Below are 18,103 nucleotides of genomic sequence, written 5' to 3' on the forward strand. Positions count from 1 at the left end.
ATGTTTTCTGTCTACAAGGAAATGTTTTTAAAATGTGGATGTACGTGAAGATAGATTTTTAATGTAATGACCAGTACTGCCATGTTTGTAAGACTCATGGTTGGCAAGCAGGTAACTTGAGATCCAAAACCTGAAGAAGTGGAGGACACAAAATCAGTAACAGACTTGATGGTTGGGAACACTTGGGAGGGTTTAACTTTCACTGCCTGTAATACTTCATAGGACACAACTGGTTAACCTCTTCTGATAGGATGTCAGAAAAGACATTGTTATGTCCTATAAACTCTTTAAGTGCTTTAAAATGTCAAGCATATGAATCGTGAACAGTTTGCAGTGGTTTGCTGATTGAGCATTAATAATGGAATGTATCAGGGAAAGGTAAAAATGAAAAGATTTCTGGAGTTTTCTGCTTTCTTTGTGATGTGTGCTAGCACTCTCAAACAATAGTAGTACTTAAATAGCGTTTCTCAGGATAATTCTTAAAGTGAATGGAATTGGAAAGGTGTGCATTCTGTTTTTTTTTTCTATTTAGACTTTGCTGCAATATTTTCTTCTTACATCTAGTGTCTAAAGTGCTACTTGTGATAAAAATAAAAGCACTGTTCAGTTTCCTTACTTTACAACTATGCTTAGGTTTAAAATTTTTAATTTATATTGTCCTTAATGTGTTTATGAAGACAATTAAATGATTAAAATAATAGGGAGGTTACCTACCAAGGAGGGGATCTACTGTACAAGCCCTCGTCGGAGCTGGTCTGGAGGGTAGAAGCTTATGCTGGCTGAGTTGGCACTATTCCACCTTGAGGGAGTGGTTAAACCCCCTCCCCTGTTCACCAGTTAGATGAAACAATATGAATCTATGCACCACTCTCTGACCTTAGCCGCCTGTTGGGTCCAGAGGTTGTTCTGTTAACTCGTCTCCTCCCTGAGGGTGCTTCTGACTTTTATCTCTGTGTTACTGCTTTCCCTCCCCAGTTAACTCTCCACAATTAATGCCTCTTGTTTCTAATGGTGGGAATTTCTCAGTAATCTATATTTTTCCCCATTATTTTTATTCATATATTTTAGTATAATGAAATTTTTTTCCATTATTTTTAATGCTCTACCTATAAAAATTTGAATTACATTAACCTGAAAAATAAAAGGCACTTTGAAAGTTTGGATCCAAATAAAAAGTTACCCTTTGGGCCTTTGCCTAATGGGTCCCTGCCTAAGTCTGTTTTACCTTTAGGAAGTTTAAGTTGTGGCTGATGTTATCACACTGGAAAAAAGTACAGTAGAGTTGTGCTTTAGCTTCTGTTGCTACTTTAATTTCTAGAAACATAATAGTTCTTAGTATATATTTTGGGGAACAAATTAACATACAGAAAAATCTCACAACCAGTAAAAGCTTAACTCTTTCTAGGAGAGAATAAATCTTCAAATTGTTCTCAAAGATCCAAGTGGAAAGAACGCTTTAATCTTTCAGATCATAAGTAGTGTCCCTTGTTCAGTGGGGGACCTCCAAATTTATTTTTAAATACTCCTTTTCTATCTCCCAGTGGCTTGAACCATATTAAGTATAAGATCACGCTGTTGAGTGCGGTTCTGAGGGGAAGTGGGAGAGATCTTGGAGATTGTTTTCTTATCAGCGTGGAAATTTTTTCCCTTTCAGAGCATGAACACGAATAATGGAATTTTTAAGACAGTTTTATTGAGGAATAACTGACATATAATAAACTATACATATTTGATGAATAAATGGATTTGTTTCTTCAAACATTAGCTTCAGCTCTCTTATTAAACCTCTTGTAACCGTTGTCTTTTGAGAGAGATTATCCCTGTGACCTGGGATTCTCTTCTCCGTGGGAGCTTGTTACTTGGCTGTTTCTTTCACTTCTTAGTTTCAGCTCTTTCTGTGCGTGCCTTGCAGGTGTTCCCCTAGAGCTCTCACCTAAGCACGATCTTCCTTCCAGCTCCAGCCCTGCCATTTCTTTAGCTCGCCCAGCATTCCCTAGGCTAGGACTGTGACCTCCTTTTGGTTCTCGCCCCATCTTTCTAATGCAGTGTGGCTGAATTGCATCTTGGATTACTTTTACTCTCTTGACAACTTGAAGTGGCCTTACGTTGTGGTCAGAACAAGCCCTTCATGGCAACATTCCAGTTCAACTAGGCCGCCTTACTGCCCACTTCTGTTCACATACTTTTTCATTCCAGTCCAGCCCTTCTCAACTGGGGTTCCACCTGAGAATTAAGTCTTGAGAATTTAAAGCATTTGCTGCATGTAATGAACCAGTTTGTATCCTGTGCCTTTAGAATGGCACTGGTTATGTATCTTCCTTGGGAGAACTGAGAAGGTATGTAGTCTCTCAAGTCATTTTTTGTAGGGCTTGTTACTTCTCTCCCAGATCCCCATTGAGAAGGCTGCTCCAATTAAACGGAGCTACCCCTTTCCATGTCTGTTCCATCCTGCAGCCAGTCCTGTCCCACCTTCAACCATAGCCTGTTGGGTGCTGTTTTCCTTGGTCCCAGGTGAAAGGCCCCCCTGCCCCATACATACATGCATTTAGCCCACACTCACAAGGGCGTGTGTGTGGAAGGCATGTGCACTCACATGCTTTGATTCAGCATCTTTCCTGTGCCTGTTGTTGCCTTTTCCACTTTCTTCCTTATTAAACTGTTATTAAACCTTTTCTATCTATTTCCCTTGTTAGAAGGGGAGGCAGGCTCCGTGCTTGTGCTCGTGTTTGTGCCCCTGCTCCCACTGTGAGACTGTGTGTGCAGTGGGCACTCTGAAAATTTGTTTGGTAAGCTGCCAAAAAGGCCTGCTGACACTAAGAGAAATATTTTGATATACTTTAGTTGCAAGTCTTGCTTTATCACCAGATTTCTCTCTCTCTCCCCCCCTTTTTTTTTGCCACGCCACGTGGCTTGTGAGATCTTAGTTCCCCGACCAGGGATCGAACCTGTGCCCCCTGCAGTAGAAGCTCGGAGTGCTAACCACTGGATCGCCAGTGAAGTCCCAAGTTTTCTCTCTTTACTATGTATCTGCAAAGCCCTAACAGACCCAGATACCTACCTATCTCTTTCTCTCTCACCCTCTTAAACCTTTCATATTGCCTGTCGTGCCTGGCCCTGCCCTAAGCCATCTGGAATAGAGAACATCTGAGATAAAGACAGTTGTGGTGAAGAGTGAGTCTGTAAGAGGAACAGATTGAATAAATGAAGTGTTGTTCAGCTCTTCTTGAGCTTATAGCATCTTTATTATAAATGAAACTATTTTTGTGTACTTAAAATATACAGTTAAATCCTACTGCAACGAAAATTTCTCTATAACAGATGGGCCCTAATTATTGTAAGTGGCAGTATTTGAAGAGGAAAAAAAAGTTAGCTATCTAAAATGTCAGCCAGTTCAATAAAACCTTTTTTCACTGATTGCAACTGTAATCTGTAATCTTTGGAGGATCTTTGGAGACTATAAAAAAGCACAAAAAAGAAAAGGAAATGGTTGAGTATACAAATAACTTTTTGGTGAATGTGTGTCTAGTCTATTGCATGTGTACTTTTCCCATGTCCTTAAGTATTTTGTTACTACATTTTAAAAAATATCAATTGATGTTTCTGATGTTGTTTGCATCTTTCTTGTAACAAGAGCTGATCTCTAAGATGCCAGAGGGAGGGTCTTTGCCATGGACTGAACAAAATGAAAGGTGTTTTTTATTTTTTGTTGTTGCAAACCTCTTGGACCTGTCTCTTATATTATACTGGAATTTCTCAAGAGTTGGGCAGGCAATATCTGTTATTTCTCTGTGATTACTCACAATTAGCTTGAACATGACTCTTGCACAGAAAGTTACATGAGGGCCATCCTGGAAATTAGTGGCAGTTTGGTGAGGAAGATGTTTAGTCATTTGGCAATTTGGCAAAATCCAGTGACTAAGATCATTTTTGGAGAACACTTTTGAATTTTAGTTATTCTGTTTAAAGGTCAAAAATACCTAGTTCCCTGGTGGCCTAGTGGTTACGATTCCAGGCTTCCATTGCTGGGGCCCAGGTTCAATCCCTGGTGGGGTAACTGAGATCCTGCAAGCCACGCAGCATGGCCAAAAAAAAAAAACCTTAAAAAAAATTAAATAAAATAAAGGTGAAAAGTACCTGAGTTTACATGATAGTAGTTAAGCGAGGCTAATCCAGTATAATCATTAAATTGTGTATTGTTCTCTTCTAGTATTAATTTTAAAGACCCACAGTTTGCTGAAGATTACATTTTTAAAGCCGTAATGCTTCCGGGAGCAAGGTAAACAACAATGCATTTATAAAACTCTCTAGGTTTATTTTGTATAAACGAAGTTCATCCCTATAACTAAATTTTTGTATTTTCAAATGATTAGAAAACCTGCACCAGTACTGAAACCTGGTGACTGGGAGAAATCCAGCAACGGGCGGCAGTGGAAGCCCCAGCTCAGCTTTAACCGGGACCGGCGGCCCGTCCACCTGGATCCAGCGGCCTTCAGGGCTTTGGGGTGAGTGGTAGGTTTTTCTGTGTGTGTATTTAGGTTTTTCTTTGTGTGTATTTTGCTTTTTCTGAGTCTTCCACAAAGCATTAAGTCAGCATTTATGTCACAAATATTTAAGACCATTAAATACAACTATTTTGCAGATATTTTAATGACTTTGATACTTTTCTGCTTTTCTTCATTTTTAAAAATTCACTTCTGTTTCTTTGGTTTATATATTGCTTTACGTGTTGCTTGAGAATTCCGTTATTTTCTCTTAAGAGATTTTGCTGTCTAGAAGACTGTTATTTCAAAAGAATAAAACGTGCTCTTTACCCTCAAGAAAGTTCTGGCCGAGTTCATGTCTGGGTGTCGCCAGTACCTCTGAACAGAGCCATCACCTCTGGGGCTTGTACCCAAGCACTGATGTCTCTGTGCTGCCTTAATGTGTTTCCTGGCCTGTTAGTCAGGTTGAGTCTCTTTTAAGATGTCTGCTGGCCGTTTGTATCTCCTCTGCTGTGAATTTCTGATTTTTATCTTTTGCCCTTATTAGCTATCAAATTGTCTTTTTCCTAGTTATGGAGACAACCGTATATAAAAGAGAGGGCTTTGAAACAGTAACATGTAAAGCTGGGATAAAAAGAGCAATGTGCTGGGGTAAATATTAATGAGTTATCATCTATGAATTAATGATGATAACTCATAAATAGATATTTCCAATTCATAGGAAAACCTTAAGATTCAAAATGGGAGTTAGGCAGTAGGTTACCATCAGCAGCATGTACTTTATACAGTGGCTAGTAAGGGACAGTGGGATCACGGGCTTTGGATCCTAAACGTCTAGATCAGATGCCTTGTCTACCCCTTGATATGTTTGTTCACGTTACTGAACCGCCCTGTGCCTCCATTTCCTGTGTGTAAAATGGGAATCATAATCACACCTACTTAACTCATGAAGTTATTGTGGGGATTAACTGCTTAGGATAGTTTCTATTGTGGTTCTTTGGTCATCTTCATTCTTAATAGTAAAAGAAATGCAAATCTAAAATATTCTTAAAAGATTTCTTTTTTGCTTTATTTCAGCCATTTTGGAAAGCAACATAGAAATACCTCTAAATAGAGTTTTAAGTTCTGAAGGTACTCTGAACTTTTGATCCAGAGTCCTGCTTATTGGAATTTATCCTGAGAAGATATTTTAGAGGAGCCTAGTTATATGCTCAGATCTCTCTATGCATTGTTGTCTATACTACTGGTACTAAATGGTGGACTGGTTTAGTAAAATATGAGATATCAACATGTAAATAAATATTCTATAGGTACAGATGTCAACACCTAGGAAGACTATGAAAGATATAGGGAAATGTTTGATAGATCAATAGTAAACTGAAAATAGTAAGATATAGAGTAGTAGTATATACAGTTGACCCTTGAACATCTCTGGGGTTAGGGGCACTGACCCTCTGAGCAGTCGAAAATCCTCAACCGTGGATTGTATAGGACTCTATTGAAAACAATCCACCTATAAGTCGACCTGCGCAGTTCAAACCCATGTTGTTCAAGGGTCAACTGCATAGTGATAGCAACAGCATGGGTCTTTGAGGATAAAACTAAATATAATGCAAAAAAAGAAATAGACTCAAATTATTTTTTGCATAAAGTAATTAATAAATATTTACATGATGGTTAAAAATCTTTGGTGTGATAAGTGAATATTTGCTGTCACCATTATCAGGTACTGTTTTGAACTTTGTCCATTATAAATCTTTTAAATTTCCATTGTCTTAATCAGATTCAGTAGTAAAAGGACGGCTCCCAGCATTTATTTATTATGTGTTGGATATATGTCTATATAATTGTTTTGCTGGCTGGGGGGTCCTTTTATAGCCATGTTATGCCCAGAGGCTCTGGAACTGGCGTTTACAGCAATGCTGCACCACCACCTGCGACTTACCAGGGAAACTTGTACCGGCCACTGTTGAGAGGACAAGCCCAGATTCCAAAGCTTATGTCAAGTAAGTTTTCAGTAATGGATTATTTTACCTGTTAAATTAAGTACTGCAACAAAGGGTGGCTTCTGATCTTCATTGCTAAAAAGATTTATTATGTCAATGCAGACATAGTGGACTTAAAAACATAATGTTTAGAAGAATTATAAGAGAATACTTCATACAGACTTTCAGATATTTTTATCTTATCTGTATATAGTTAATTGAATAACATGAATTGGATTTCTTATTTTCATTTCTAAATCTGCTTCTGGGTGAACATATGCAGAAAAAGGTATGGGAAGCAAGCTCCTGTTTATTCTGTTAATACAGGTAATGGGGCAATTAAATCAGGTGCAATAGACATGGAATTGGAATTACTTGAAAGACAACAGTATCTGTTTCTTAATTCAAATTGTATCTTAGTAACTGCCTAACATAAAGATAGGTGTTGCCTTAGGTAGAAATATGCCTTTAAGCTTGTGGTTCTGTGAAGACTGTGACCTTTCCTTCACCCCTTATAACTTGTGGACAGAAGTGAATCAGAAATGTTAACTGTGAAAGTGATTATATGGCATTTGGACTGCAGTGGAAATGGGAGAAAATAGTTGAGTGTTGGGCTTCGGATTTTGTATTAATTTTAAACTGTATCCCCAGTAACTGTGGTGTCTGAGCTCTGTGGCCGGGCTCATTTTCAGGGAAGTGTAGGTCACGTGCCAAGTTCTCAGAGCCACTTTCTTTGTGAAGCCTGTGCTTCTGTGTTCCGGGTTGTCTGGTTGCTGCCCCACCAGTCAGCCCCTGCGTGGGGAGGAGGGAGACAATGCGGCAAGTTGCTAACATTTGTTAAATCCAAGTGTCGTAGCATTTAAGTTTTTTTCTGAATGTTTCAAATAGTTCATAAAAATTAAATTTAGAAAAAACAGGAAGGGCTACTCTATTGCGGAGAACCCTTAGAACTCCTTTTAAACCAAAGTTACACCTGTCAAAGAACCAGATTAAAGTGAGGCTTGTTGGGAAATATTTATGCTGTGTACTTAGTATTGTTTTCATGCTGATTTAGTTACAAAACCATTTTTAACCTGAAGCCCTGTAAGAAAGGAGTTCTGATGGTCTCCTTTTCTTAGGGTCCTGTTTTCACTGTGTTCTGTCTGTCTGTGTGTCTCTTTGTGTGGCTTAATGACACTGAATGGCACATTGTTAGACTCCACCATGAAATATGTGGACTTCAGCGGTTTTATTCTGTTTAGTGCAGGAAGCACAGAAGGGGCACAGGGTTTAGTGGGCTTCTTGGAGATCTGCTTGGTACAGTAGTTCCCTCAACTGTTTTCCCCCCAAAATTTAGCAAATAGCGTTTCTGAGTATTTCCATTTGTAATGCATCCGGATTATGTATCAACATGTACCACATACGACAGAAAAGTCTGATCACTTTGAAAGAGTTATCTGTGCCCTGAGATCTCACCAGTGAGCGGTGAGAGCATCTCCAGCTAATTGTTAAAGCCAACTGTTTACTCACACGTTCCTTATCAGTTCCTTTTTCCTTGTGGCTCTTTGCCATTTATTTCTATCTCTACTGGTATCACAGCTTCCAACTACGGGGACAAAATGAGATGCAAGTGCTAGGACCAGGTGTAATCTCTGTGGCTTAGTTTAGCCAGTATTTCTCAAGACCATGGTTATGGGGAATTTCTGAGGTTGTTGCATTGAGTAGACTTTCCGAGGTGTGGCAAGAGGTTTGAGTAGCAGAGGTGAAAGCACGTGCTCTGTGTTAAGTGGCTTCCTTCCACCTCCTGTTTCTTAAGGCCCAGTTGCTGGCCTGCTGCCACCATAGTTTATCCATATGGCACCTGGACATCTTACTTAAAACTTTGAAGTCTTTCTTTTTCACTAACTTAAATTGACTTATTTTTAATTTGTAAAGTGTATCAATACATTATGGGTTTGATGTGCTTGCTGTATTTTTTCAAATATACATCAGAACGAATACAACCACGAAGAGAACAAGCTTGTTCATGGACCCCCGGAAAATCATCTTCTGTACCATCTGTGATATGTCCCACACTTTGGGAAATATTGCCTAGATCAGTGGTGCTTAATCAGGGAATCATAGGCCATATGAGAATCTGTAAAAGTCATGGAGTCCCTTGCCAGAAAATCACTCAGTGTGGGATTCATATAAATCCAAGTACTGCATCCAAGGTCCCCTTCCATCCTGCAGGATCCTGCCCCAACAGTAAGAGAAAGAAGTCAGAAGTTTCTTTTGTTTATCAAGGTCATACCAGAGGTAAAGAATTTCATACCCTTTGGGGCCTGCAATTCTAGAGTTCTTAGTTGCCTTTTTTGGAAACAGACAACTCTTGTCAGCATCTGGGCATGTTTTTTTAAATAGTGGGGTCCCCTCTTCCCTTTGATTACTTTGACTAACTCGTCATTTGCTGTTTTATAGCACTTAATTAGATAAAATCTGTTTATACTTACAAAGAAGCTTTGATTAGAAACTTTGATTAGAATCTGTTCCACTTAGAATCTCTTTAATTACATCATTAAAAAATAGGAAATATGCTTTGTAAAGTAGGGATTCACTTTGAGCAAGAAACAAGTGGCCCTCTGCCTGGTGACTTGTAAACATTGAGTCACCTGAGGCTCAGATCAGTGCTGGGACTCTCATTGTATTTAACATATCTTTTCAAAGGGGGTGGGGATGGGAGGAGTGAAAAAGTTTATGGAAAAAAAATCAACCAGGATGCGACATTTAAATTGAGCCAACAAGGGGGAATTTGGAATACTCCAGGCTGAGAGAAAATGATGAGCTTGAAGTACATTGCAAGTAGTCAGGTGGTATTAAGCTTAGAATATAAAATTAGAGAGTATGCATTGGAACTGATTATGAAGGTAGGGAGGCTGATTTTTTTTTTAACTGATGTTTTAGATGTATGTTAACTGTAATACATGTTAATTAAATAAAATATGGTATATAATAGTAAAACATTTTTAAAAAACAATAAATCCATGATCCTGAAATAAGCAGTGTGTTTCTTCTGTTAATTCTTCATATATGCAATTTTTGAAAATTAGGTTATTATACATGTGTTTTCACATATACTTTTTATTAAAATGTAACATACATAAAGTGCCAAATCATAAATGTACAGTTTAATTTTTATGAAATGATCACAGTCATGTAACCACCACTCAGATCAAGAAACAGAAAGTTGGGACTTCCCTGGTGGCGCAGTGGTTAAGACTCTGCACTCCCAATGCAGGGGACCTGGGTTCGATCCGTGGTCCAGGAACTAGATCCCACATGCATGCCACAACTGGGGAGCGGGTGAGCTGCAACTAAGGAGCCGGCTTGCCTCAACTAGGGAGCCTGCCTGCTGCAACTAAGACCCAACGCAACCAAATTAATTAATTTAAAAGTTACTGGTGCCCAAGAAGCCCCCCATTGTGTCCTCCCCCAGGCACTGCCCCTGCCCATTAAAGGCAACCTGACTTCCATAGGTTAGTTTTGTCTTTTTTTTTTTTTAACATAGTATCTAACAGTCTCTTAACACTGTTACCCCCCCCTTTTTTTTTTTTTCCTCCCTTGTGGTACGCGGGCCTCTCACTGTTGTGGCCTCTCCCATTGCGGAGCACAGGCTCCGGACACGCAGGCCCAGCGGCCATGGCTCAGGGCCCAGCCGCTCCGCGGCATGTGGGATCCCCCCGGACCGGGGCACGAACCCGCGTCCCCCGCATCGGCAGGCGGACTCCCAACCACTGCGCCACCAGGGAAGCCCCAACACCGTTACCCTTTTTAAATTTGCCCTTTTTAAATTTGCCCTTTTTAAAGTTGGATGTTTTGCTTGAGATTTATCCGCCTGTCGCTGTAGTGCGCGTTCATTTGTTCTCATTGCTTCCTGTGTCCCATTATGTGACTGGCTGTCATTTATCTGTACAGTTGGGGTAGTGTGGAGTTGGTCCCCAGCTTGGGGGTGCTTGGAACGGACCACTGTGAGGCTCTCACGTCCTGGTGCGTGTTGTAAACGCTTCTGGTGGGTCCGTTTCCAGAACTGCAGGGTCAGGGCTGTGTGCGCGGTCATCTTTCGTGAGAAGTGCCAGACATGGCCCGGTTTACATCCCCGCAGCAGTGTGGGGGAGGTCTAGCTGCTCCCTGCTGTAACTAGCCCCTGGTGTTGTCAGTCTGTTCGCTTTTACCCACTCTGTTGGACGGGTAGTGGAAGCTCACTCACGTTGAATTAGCCTCTTCTTGGTGACTTGGAGCAATTTTTCATGTTTATTGACTGCTTGGATATCTTTTTTGGTGATGTGCTTGTTTGGTTCTTTTGTCCATTTTTCTAAAGGGTTGTCTTTTTCTTTTTACTTTGTAGGAGTTCTTTTATAGTCTGGTTATGAGTTTGTTTGGGGGTTTTTTGTATTGGAAGTATCTTTTTCCACTTGAAAGCTTGCCTTTTCCTTTTAGTGTCATCTGATGAGCCAGCATTTGGGGAAAGTGGGTGAGGAGCATGTGGGAACTCCTTGTGCTCTTGTAGCTTTTCTCTGGGTCTTGAATCATCACAATAAAAAATCGAGGACCAAAGAAATTTGTAGATATTTCAAATATTTTGATGTTTTTGTAAGTAATGTATTTTAAATGTCGTTTTCCAGTTGCTTGCTTGTATATATAGAGTTGATTTTTGAATATTGACTTTATCCGACAACTTCACTAAAATTCGTGTATTCTGAAAATTTGTCTGTATGTTCTTTTGGATTTTTTTCCCTACTCAGTCATGTCATCTGTGAGTTGTGACAGTTCTATATATTCATTTTCTAATATTGAGGTCTTTTGGTCTTTTTGTTTTATTGCATTGCCTGGGACCTCTAGTGTGAGTCAGTGTAAGTGGTGATGTTGGGCATCCTTGTTTCATTCCCAGTCTTAAGGGGAAAACTTGTAATATTTCACCATTAAATATGATATTTGCTATAGTTTTTTCATTTATAGAAGGAGTTTCCTTCTACTCCTTGTTTCCAGTGGGTATTGAATTTTATCAAACGCTTTTTCTCCATTTCTTGAGATGGTAATGTTTGTTTGTTTCCTTCTGTTACATGGTGAATGTACACAGATTTATTTTTGACTGTTAAACTAACCTGGCATTACTGGAATAAGCCTAATTGTTTGTGATGTATCAATTTTGTGTGTGTGTGTCAGTATAGTGTGGATTATTTTTTCATCTCTGTGTTATGAAAGATTAGTTTATAGCTTTCTTCACACGTCTGGCCTCATAAAACAAGTTATAAAGTGTTTCCTACATTTTTGTTCTCTAGTAAGGGTTACTGTGAGATTGTTATCATGTCTTAATCCTTAGACTCACACAAACCACTGAACTCTTCTATCTCTTTTTTGGCAAGGTTTTTAAAAACTTTTTAAAGCAAAAAAGTGTGCAGTTACATCTCGTTTCTAGAACCACAACTTGGTTGTGGAAAGACTTGGTGGTGGTTCTGTTTAGGGAGAGATGGTGAAAGTCTGGACTGATCTGGGGCAAAGTGGATTCCAAGTGGAGAAGGTGGGAATGGAGGTACTAAAGGGCTGCGTAGTTGAACGTGCGAAGTGCAGGAGGGCACTTGGGGGACTAGAGAGTTTGGAAGCACAGGAGGATGGAGGAAGATGGAAGAACAAGATAGTTCTGATTTGTGTGGAGGTTGAAATGCCTGAAGACATTGATGCCATCTGCCTGGAGGTAGCAATAAGGATCTGATACCTGCTCAGGAGAGAGGAAATTGGGAATCATATCCGTATAAGCCAGAAGTGTAGAAGTTTAAGCAGGATTGGGATAGGTTAAAGATTTTTAATTGCCCTTGGTTATACGAGAACCTAGAAAAGCCTGGGGTTGTGAGATTGGACTTCCTAGAAGGCAACCATGTCATTTCACACAGTATTCCCTGATACCTTTGTAAGAGATGTGTTGGAGAAATAATCAGCCTAATCTAGAACAGTTGTTGCATGGTAGTAAACTGGTCACAGTTGTATGATAAGCACAGACAAATGCTGCCAGCTGTCAAGAAAGGAAATTCCATGTTCTGGGATGTTTTCCCCAATGCTCTTTATGATTTGGTTTTTCTTTTCTTTTCTTTTCTTTTTTTAGTTTACTGTCATTAATATTTTTCTGGCATATTTATTTCATGGTCTCTTGTGACCTCTAGATTTCATATTTATGCAGACAGACCTAATCCTTGTGTATATGCCAACCAGTCCATCCATCCATCCGTTGATCAATCTGTCTATCCATTCATCTCTCTCTATGTATTTTCTGTTCTAATTTGTATCTGATCCCTTATGTTTACATTTATATTTACATATCTTTTTTGAATACAAAGTGTTTTAAGGTAGTATTATCCTTTTAAGAAGAGCAGTGATTCCGGGGTGGGGGGTTGTGGTGGGATGAATTGGGAGATTGGGATTGACATATTTATACTAATATGTATAAAATAGATAACTAATAAGAACCTGTTGTATTAAAAAAATAAAATGAAATTTAAAAAAAAATTTTAAAAATGGATACAAATGAACTAACTTACAAAACAGAAAAAAAGTAATTATGGACTTTCAAAAAAAATGTCAGATGTCAAAAAGAATTATTTTCTAATGTTTAACTGTTTCCACATTCAGTTACTAATAAAGTGAATGTAAAAATTGTATTTAAAAAAAAAGAGCAGTGATTCCAGATGTTTTACCCAAGATTTTTTCTTATTTTCTACCCATGAATCTGTGTTTGTCAAGATGCTTACTCCCAAAGTGCATGTGTTAATAATAAGTATGTTTATTTTACTTTCCTGTCTTAATTGGGTGTGTGTAGTCATGTGAATTCTAAACTTTGGAAATATTGAAAGTAGTTTGCAGATCCCTGGTCTTACCTTCTTGAGACCCTGAGCTTCTGAGCCTCCTGGTTGAGGAGGCAGCTCTCCTGGTCCTTCTGACATAAAATAATACGAAGAGTCACCTCAGCTGATAGCACAAGTGCACGTGAATCATGGAGCAGCATAGTGTGTTGGGGGGGGGGGTGGTCCTGGCTTTCCCTCCACCCCTTAATAGCCTTGTGACCTCAGGCAGGCTTTTGTCAGTACTCCCTTTCCTCACGTCTAAAATGGTACAGAGAACACCCATCTCACAAAAATATCCACAGTAAGTGAGTTTAAGTTATTAAGTACTTGAAACAGTGCCTGGCACATAGTAGATACTGTGAAAGTATTCAGTGATAAAAGATCAGCATTCCTCTTTATAGAATATTGAACTTTAAAATTTGTTTAGAAATAGTTTTAGTAAAATTGAGATCTAAGCTGTTTAGTCAGTCTTTTAAAATACGTGTAGTATCAGTATCATAGCTGGTTTTTCATGTGGTGCAGAGTTACATCAAGGAGAGCCATTGGTCATACTGCCAGCTCTGTCGAGTGTCTGCTGCAGGCATTTCTCACTGTCAGTCTTTGATTTGTCTTTGATTTGTCAGTTTTTGCCTGACGGGTGATTGTCCGGGTACCTGGGAACTTGTCAGAGTCAAGTGCAGCCCCAAGTGCTCAGCATGAATAAAGCGTTCGCTTCTGCAACCTGGAGAACGTGACATGTCACTTCTCTTCATTTCAGTCGGTAAACTTGTCAATTAGCTGCATTTGAAAAGTGATTTTTGATTAGTGCAATCAGTAAACATGGAATCTTTTCCATGATTGCTGCACTGATTAGGTAAATTGTCACTTGAGGAGCTATTGGTGAAGCCTTGGTTTCTGTGGCTGTAGAGCTCTAGAAAAGGGATACGTTTTTAAAGACCACAGGAAAAAATTAGCTGTCATTTTTTTTTTCTCTCTTGCTTGTACCTTTGTGAAGTGCAATTCACTATCTCAGATTGTTTTTTCTCCCTCTCAAATGGATCTTCTTTTAGAGCCATACAAATGAATGATAATAAGTTTGTTTTACATTCTACTTCATTACTTCCCAGCCAGGAAATATTTCTGCTTTATGAACACTTAAGGGCCATATATATTGCTCAGAGCCACATGAAGAGATTTGTTTAAAGGTAGCCTTGAAGTTTGTCTTCAACCCTTTTTATTTTTCTTCTTGGGTTGAAAGCAAGAGATATTGTAAAGTCTTAACACAATTTGCTTAGGTTTTTAACAAAAAAACTATAGTTTTTGCATGTGCTGAGTTTGTGTGGAAAAAAAAAAAAAGTGGTCCTGGAGGTGAGAAATAGTGAAAGCAACACAGAGTGGGCAGCACCTGGCATACCAGAATTGGTGGGGTAGGAGCTCTGGCTGTTTTTCTAGACACTTAACAGGTATACAGTTAGACTACTGAGAAGGGCTCCCCCTCTCCAAAAAAAGCATTTACACTTAGTGAGCATTACATTCTAATTCTACTTAGAAATACCGGTGTGCTTAATCTAACACGCAGCGTATTTGGATCTAGTGAACATGTATTCCTGATGGTGAGGACTTTCCCTCCACTTAATATTGTTCCTGGGAGGAAATATGCCAGCTTTTTCCCTGACTTTATTTTTCATAAAACATTAGGATAAACATTTCTGAAGGCTTTTCTTAATGTAAATGTGTTTTTTTATTACCTTCATTCAATTTTACATTTATTAGGGATCCTGTGTGGAAGCTTTTATTAATACCATGGAGAGTGTGTTCTGTGATGACATCATGTATAAAGAGACACCATGCAACCAGAATCACGGAATTAAGATTTTATGTTAAAAAGAGGCATGTTTCCAGGGTGACCACAGTGATTCTGGGACATGTGAAGTACAGAGCTAGACAGGGGTCCAAATGAAATTTACTGTATTTCTTTTGACCTTTGCTATATTAGTTAATTTTGTATAATAAGACATTAAAATATAATACTTCTGGGGACATTTTAACCAATTTTCACTGACCTAAGTTTTGTGCAGTATCTGAATGGTTATGGACTACAAGTTTAACAAAGTAATCATCAGGAAAAGTGGCCAAAATGTTGGTTTTACTTTCGGTAGATTGCTTTCTCGTAACTCATTGAAAATCATATAGTATATTTTAAGTTTCTCTATAGAAGTAAACTGCACAGGTGGTTTGCTGTCTTGTAAGAATTTCTGGTTTTACCTCCTCTGATTTAGATTTTCTGGTGGTGTACAGTCTGCATAGTGATTCAGAAGTTATTCTGGGCCTAGACTAGGTATCTTAGCCCTGTTTCCTGTGGATTGTGTGGCAATGAGCTTCCTGAGTTTCCATTCAGGTTCTGAATATCTAATGACCACCGAGAAACCTCCTCAGCGTTGTTCTCAGTTTGACCGCTACTAACTTGGTTTTTAAGAGATAAAAGAGGGACTTAATGCAGATTGACTAGGGATGCCACCTTTCTTTCAGTTCAGAATGGAATTCTGCTTGGAAGTGATGGTGGTGAAGGCCTCGCGCGTGCACTGATCGTTGGGCCAGGGGCTGGGGTGGCTCCCCTGGGGTGGTTTGTCCATCTAGGAGGCTTTCTTTGGGCCAGTACCTCGACTGTGCTGCTTCCAGAGCAGCAGCAGCTGGGTGTTTCATGCTGGAACCCTTATGAGCAGTCAGGTGCCTGCCTTGTTCCAGATTCTCCTTTGCAGGGGGTTTTAAAGCACAATTCTACTTTTCTTTCTTCTTTTCTCCCCCCCTCCCACCCCCAAGTAAACCCAGATTGCATTTTTTTGGTTGGTAACCAGAGATAAGCTTTCATTTCTTCTTTCCTTTAAGAAAGTAATTTCGAAAAGCATGTTTCTAGTTTATGTTTCCATTAAAATGTGAGCCTGAATACATTATGGTAAGCCTTGTTGTCCTTGGGCCTTGGGAGTCTGGAGGAGGTTACTGTCCTCATGCGGAGACCTCATTAGACAACTCGTGGAACAGCTGTTTTAATTAGGTCACACTCAGACCCTGCCGGAAGGTGGCTGAGATGACTGAGACTGGGGACTGGAATGGTGGTTGGTTGATACCAACCTGCCGACTGTGCTGGGGGTGCCCTTCATCCCATTTACACAGAGGACCAGCAGCCACTTAACTATTCCTTGTAATTCGTTCGATGTTCCCAGCTTAGCTTCTGTTAGGGCAAGAGGTTTGACTCTCAGATAACAATAGGGAAGTGGGCAGTCCCTTTATGAACATGTCTTCTGACCTGTGTTGGAGAGATTGTGTACTGTCTGCTTCATGTTAGCACAGCTAGGCAAGTCAGCGTTCTTTCCAGTTTACACGTTTCGGGGGCAAATTTTAGGATTTCTATTAAAGTTACTATTCGTTCAGTTTGTATTTACGGATAAAACCAAAATATCATCGTTTTGCACAGCGTTTAAAATATAAATGTAAAATACATGTATACCTTTACATACGTACGTACACAGATAGTGAGGGAGAGAGAAACGTGAGTTTAATGACCAAGGCTTCTAAAACTGTTCTGTTATCAAAGGAGAAATAATTTAACAGACAGATTTACTGACCCTGTTGGTTTCATATCTTTTTATATTTCCAGGATGTGTAATTATGCTAGTTATTTAATTTATATTCAGTCTCAACTTTTTTCAAGAATTTTTAATTATAATATATGTGGGTAGCTGAATAGCGATTACTTTTCAAAAAAAAGAAAATCTCCTGTTCAACCCTTTCCTGTTTATCTTCCAGATATGAGGCCCCAGGATTCCTGGCGAGGTCCTCCTCCCCTTTTCCAGCAGCAAAGATTTGACAGGTAATATTAAAGCAAATATGACTTTTCAGTAACTTTTCACATCAGCATTTGAAGTTTGGGCTTTTCTGTGGTATGAAGTATACTTTCTTCCCTCTAAATAGTTTCTCTTGTGCCCTTTCTTTAGGAAAATAGATGGTTAACACGTAGAAGTAAAAGAATCATGCCTGTATACTTTCCTCCTTTTCTTGGTTCTTGGCCTTTATTTTATTGATGCTTTTGAGGTGCCCTGAAAAATGCAACACAGAGAGCTTAAAATTGTATTAGGTTTTGGTCAGGCTAAACAAATTTCTTTTTAGAAGTGTTGTGCAGCTTAATGAGGCATAACTAATGGGGTTCCACTTTTATCATTTCTGTGCCTGCAGCGCAGCGTCGGTACAGACCAACCATTGATTCTTGCTGCAAACCTCTTGAAGTCCTAATCAGCTTCTTTGGTACAACTTTTTCAGGGCTGACAGGCCTATTGTAGTGCAGTGTCACTGTAGGTCAGTAGTTATTAGTTGCCACTGAAAACAGTTTCTTTAACTACTTAAGACTGAACTGAATTAAATGCAGAAGGGACTCAGAAGAGGATTATGGGATCTGCAGTCTAATAAGTACCACGGACGAGGAAGAATGTGACATGGTTTAATAACAAGGGATGTTTGACATGTGTTCTTTCATTGATAAGTTGTGCTCTCCGAAGTCAGGTGGTCTCTGCACGACAAGGCAGCCAGGCGTGTTATGAATAATTATATTAACATCTGAAGAATAATTTTTTAAGGGCAGCTTTAAAGTCTGTCGTCTCATGCTGGTCTTGCCAGCACCAGTAAATGCTAAGACGAGTTTAAGCCCCCTCATAGCACGGCTTCCTTCTTTGCCTTCCCAGTTCTGATCTGTTTTGTTTGCCTCTCCTCTGCCGTTTTAGCAGTCTGAGCTGTTAACATCTGAAATGAATGAAGT

General features: G+C 39.4%; 1 protein-coding gene across 2 annotated transcripts in view; it reads left to right on the forward strand.

Annotated features, from left to right (window-relative positions):
- XRN2 (5'-3' exoribonuclease 2) overlaps positions 1-18,103 on the forward strand; it is a 78,783-nt gene that overhangs the window by 53,230 nt on the left and 7,450 nt on the right. For both annotated transcript variants that reach the window (XM_067013469.1, XM_059036308.2), the window contains 4 exons: positions 4,208-4,276; positions 4,371-4,502; positions 6,360-6,487; positions 17,101-17,164. In XM_067013469.1, coding sequence (XP_066869570.1) covers positions 4,208-4,276; positions 4,371-4,502; positions 6,360-6,487; positions 17,101-17,164 — 393 coding nt within the window. The remainder of the gene's footprint in view (positions 1-4,207; positions 4,277-4,370; positions 4,503-6,359; positions 6,488-17,100; positions 17,165-18,103) is intronic.

Source organism: Kogia breviceps, chromosome 14 (genome assembly GCF_026419965.1).
Source record: "Kogia breviceps isolate mKogBre1 chromosome 14, mKogBre1 haplotype 1, whole genome shotgun sequence".
Classification (NCBI taxonomy): Eukaryota; Metazoa; Chordata; class Mammalia; order Artiodactyla; family Physeteridae; genus Kogia; species Kogia breviceps.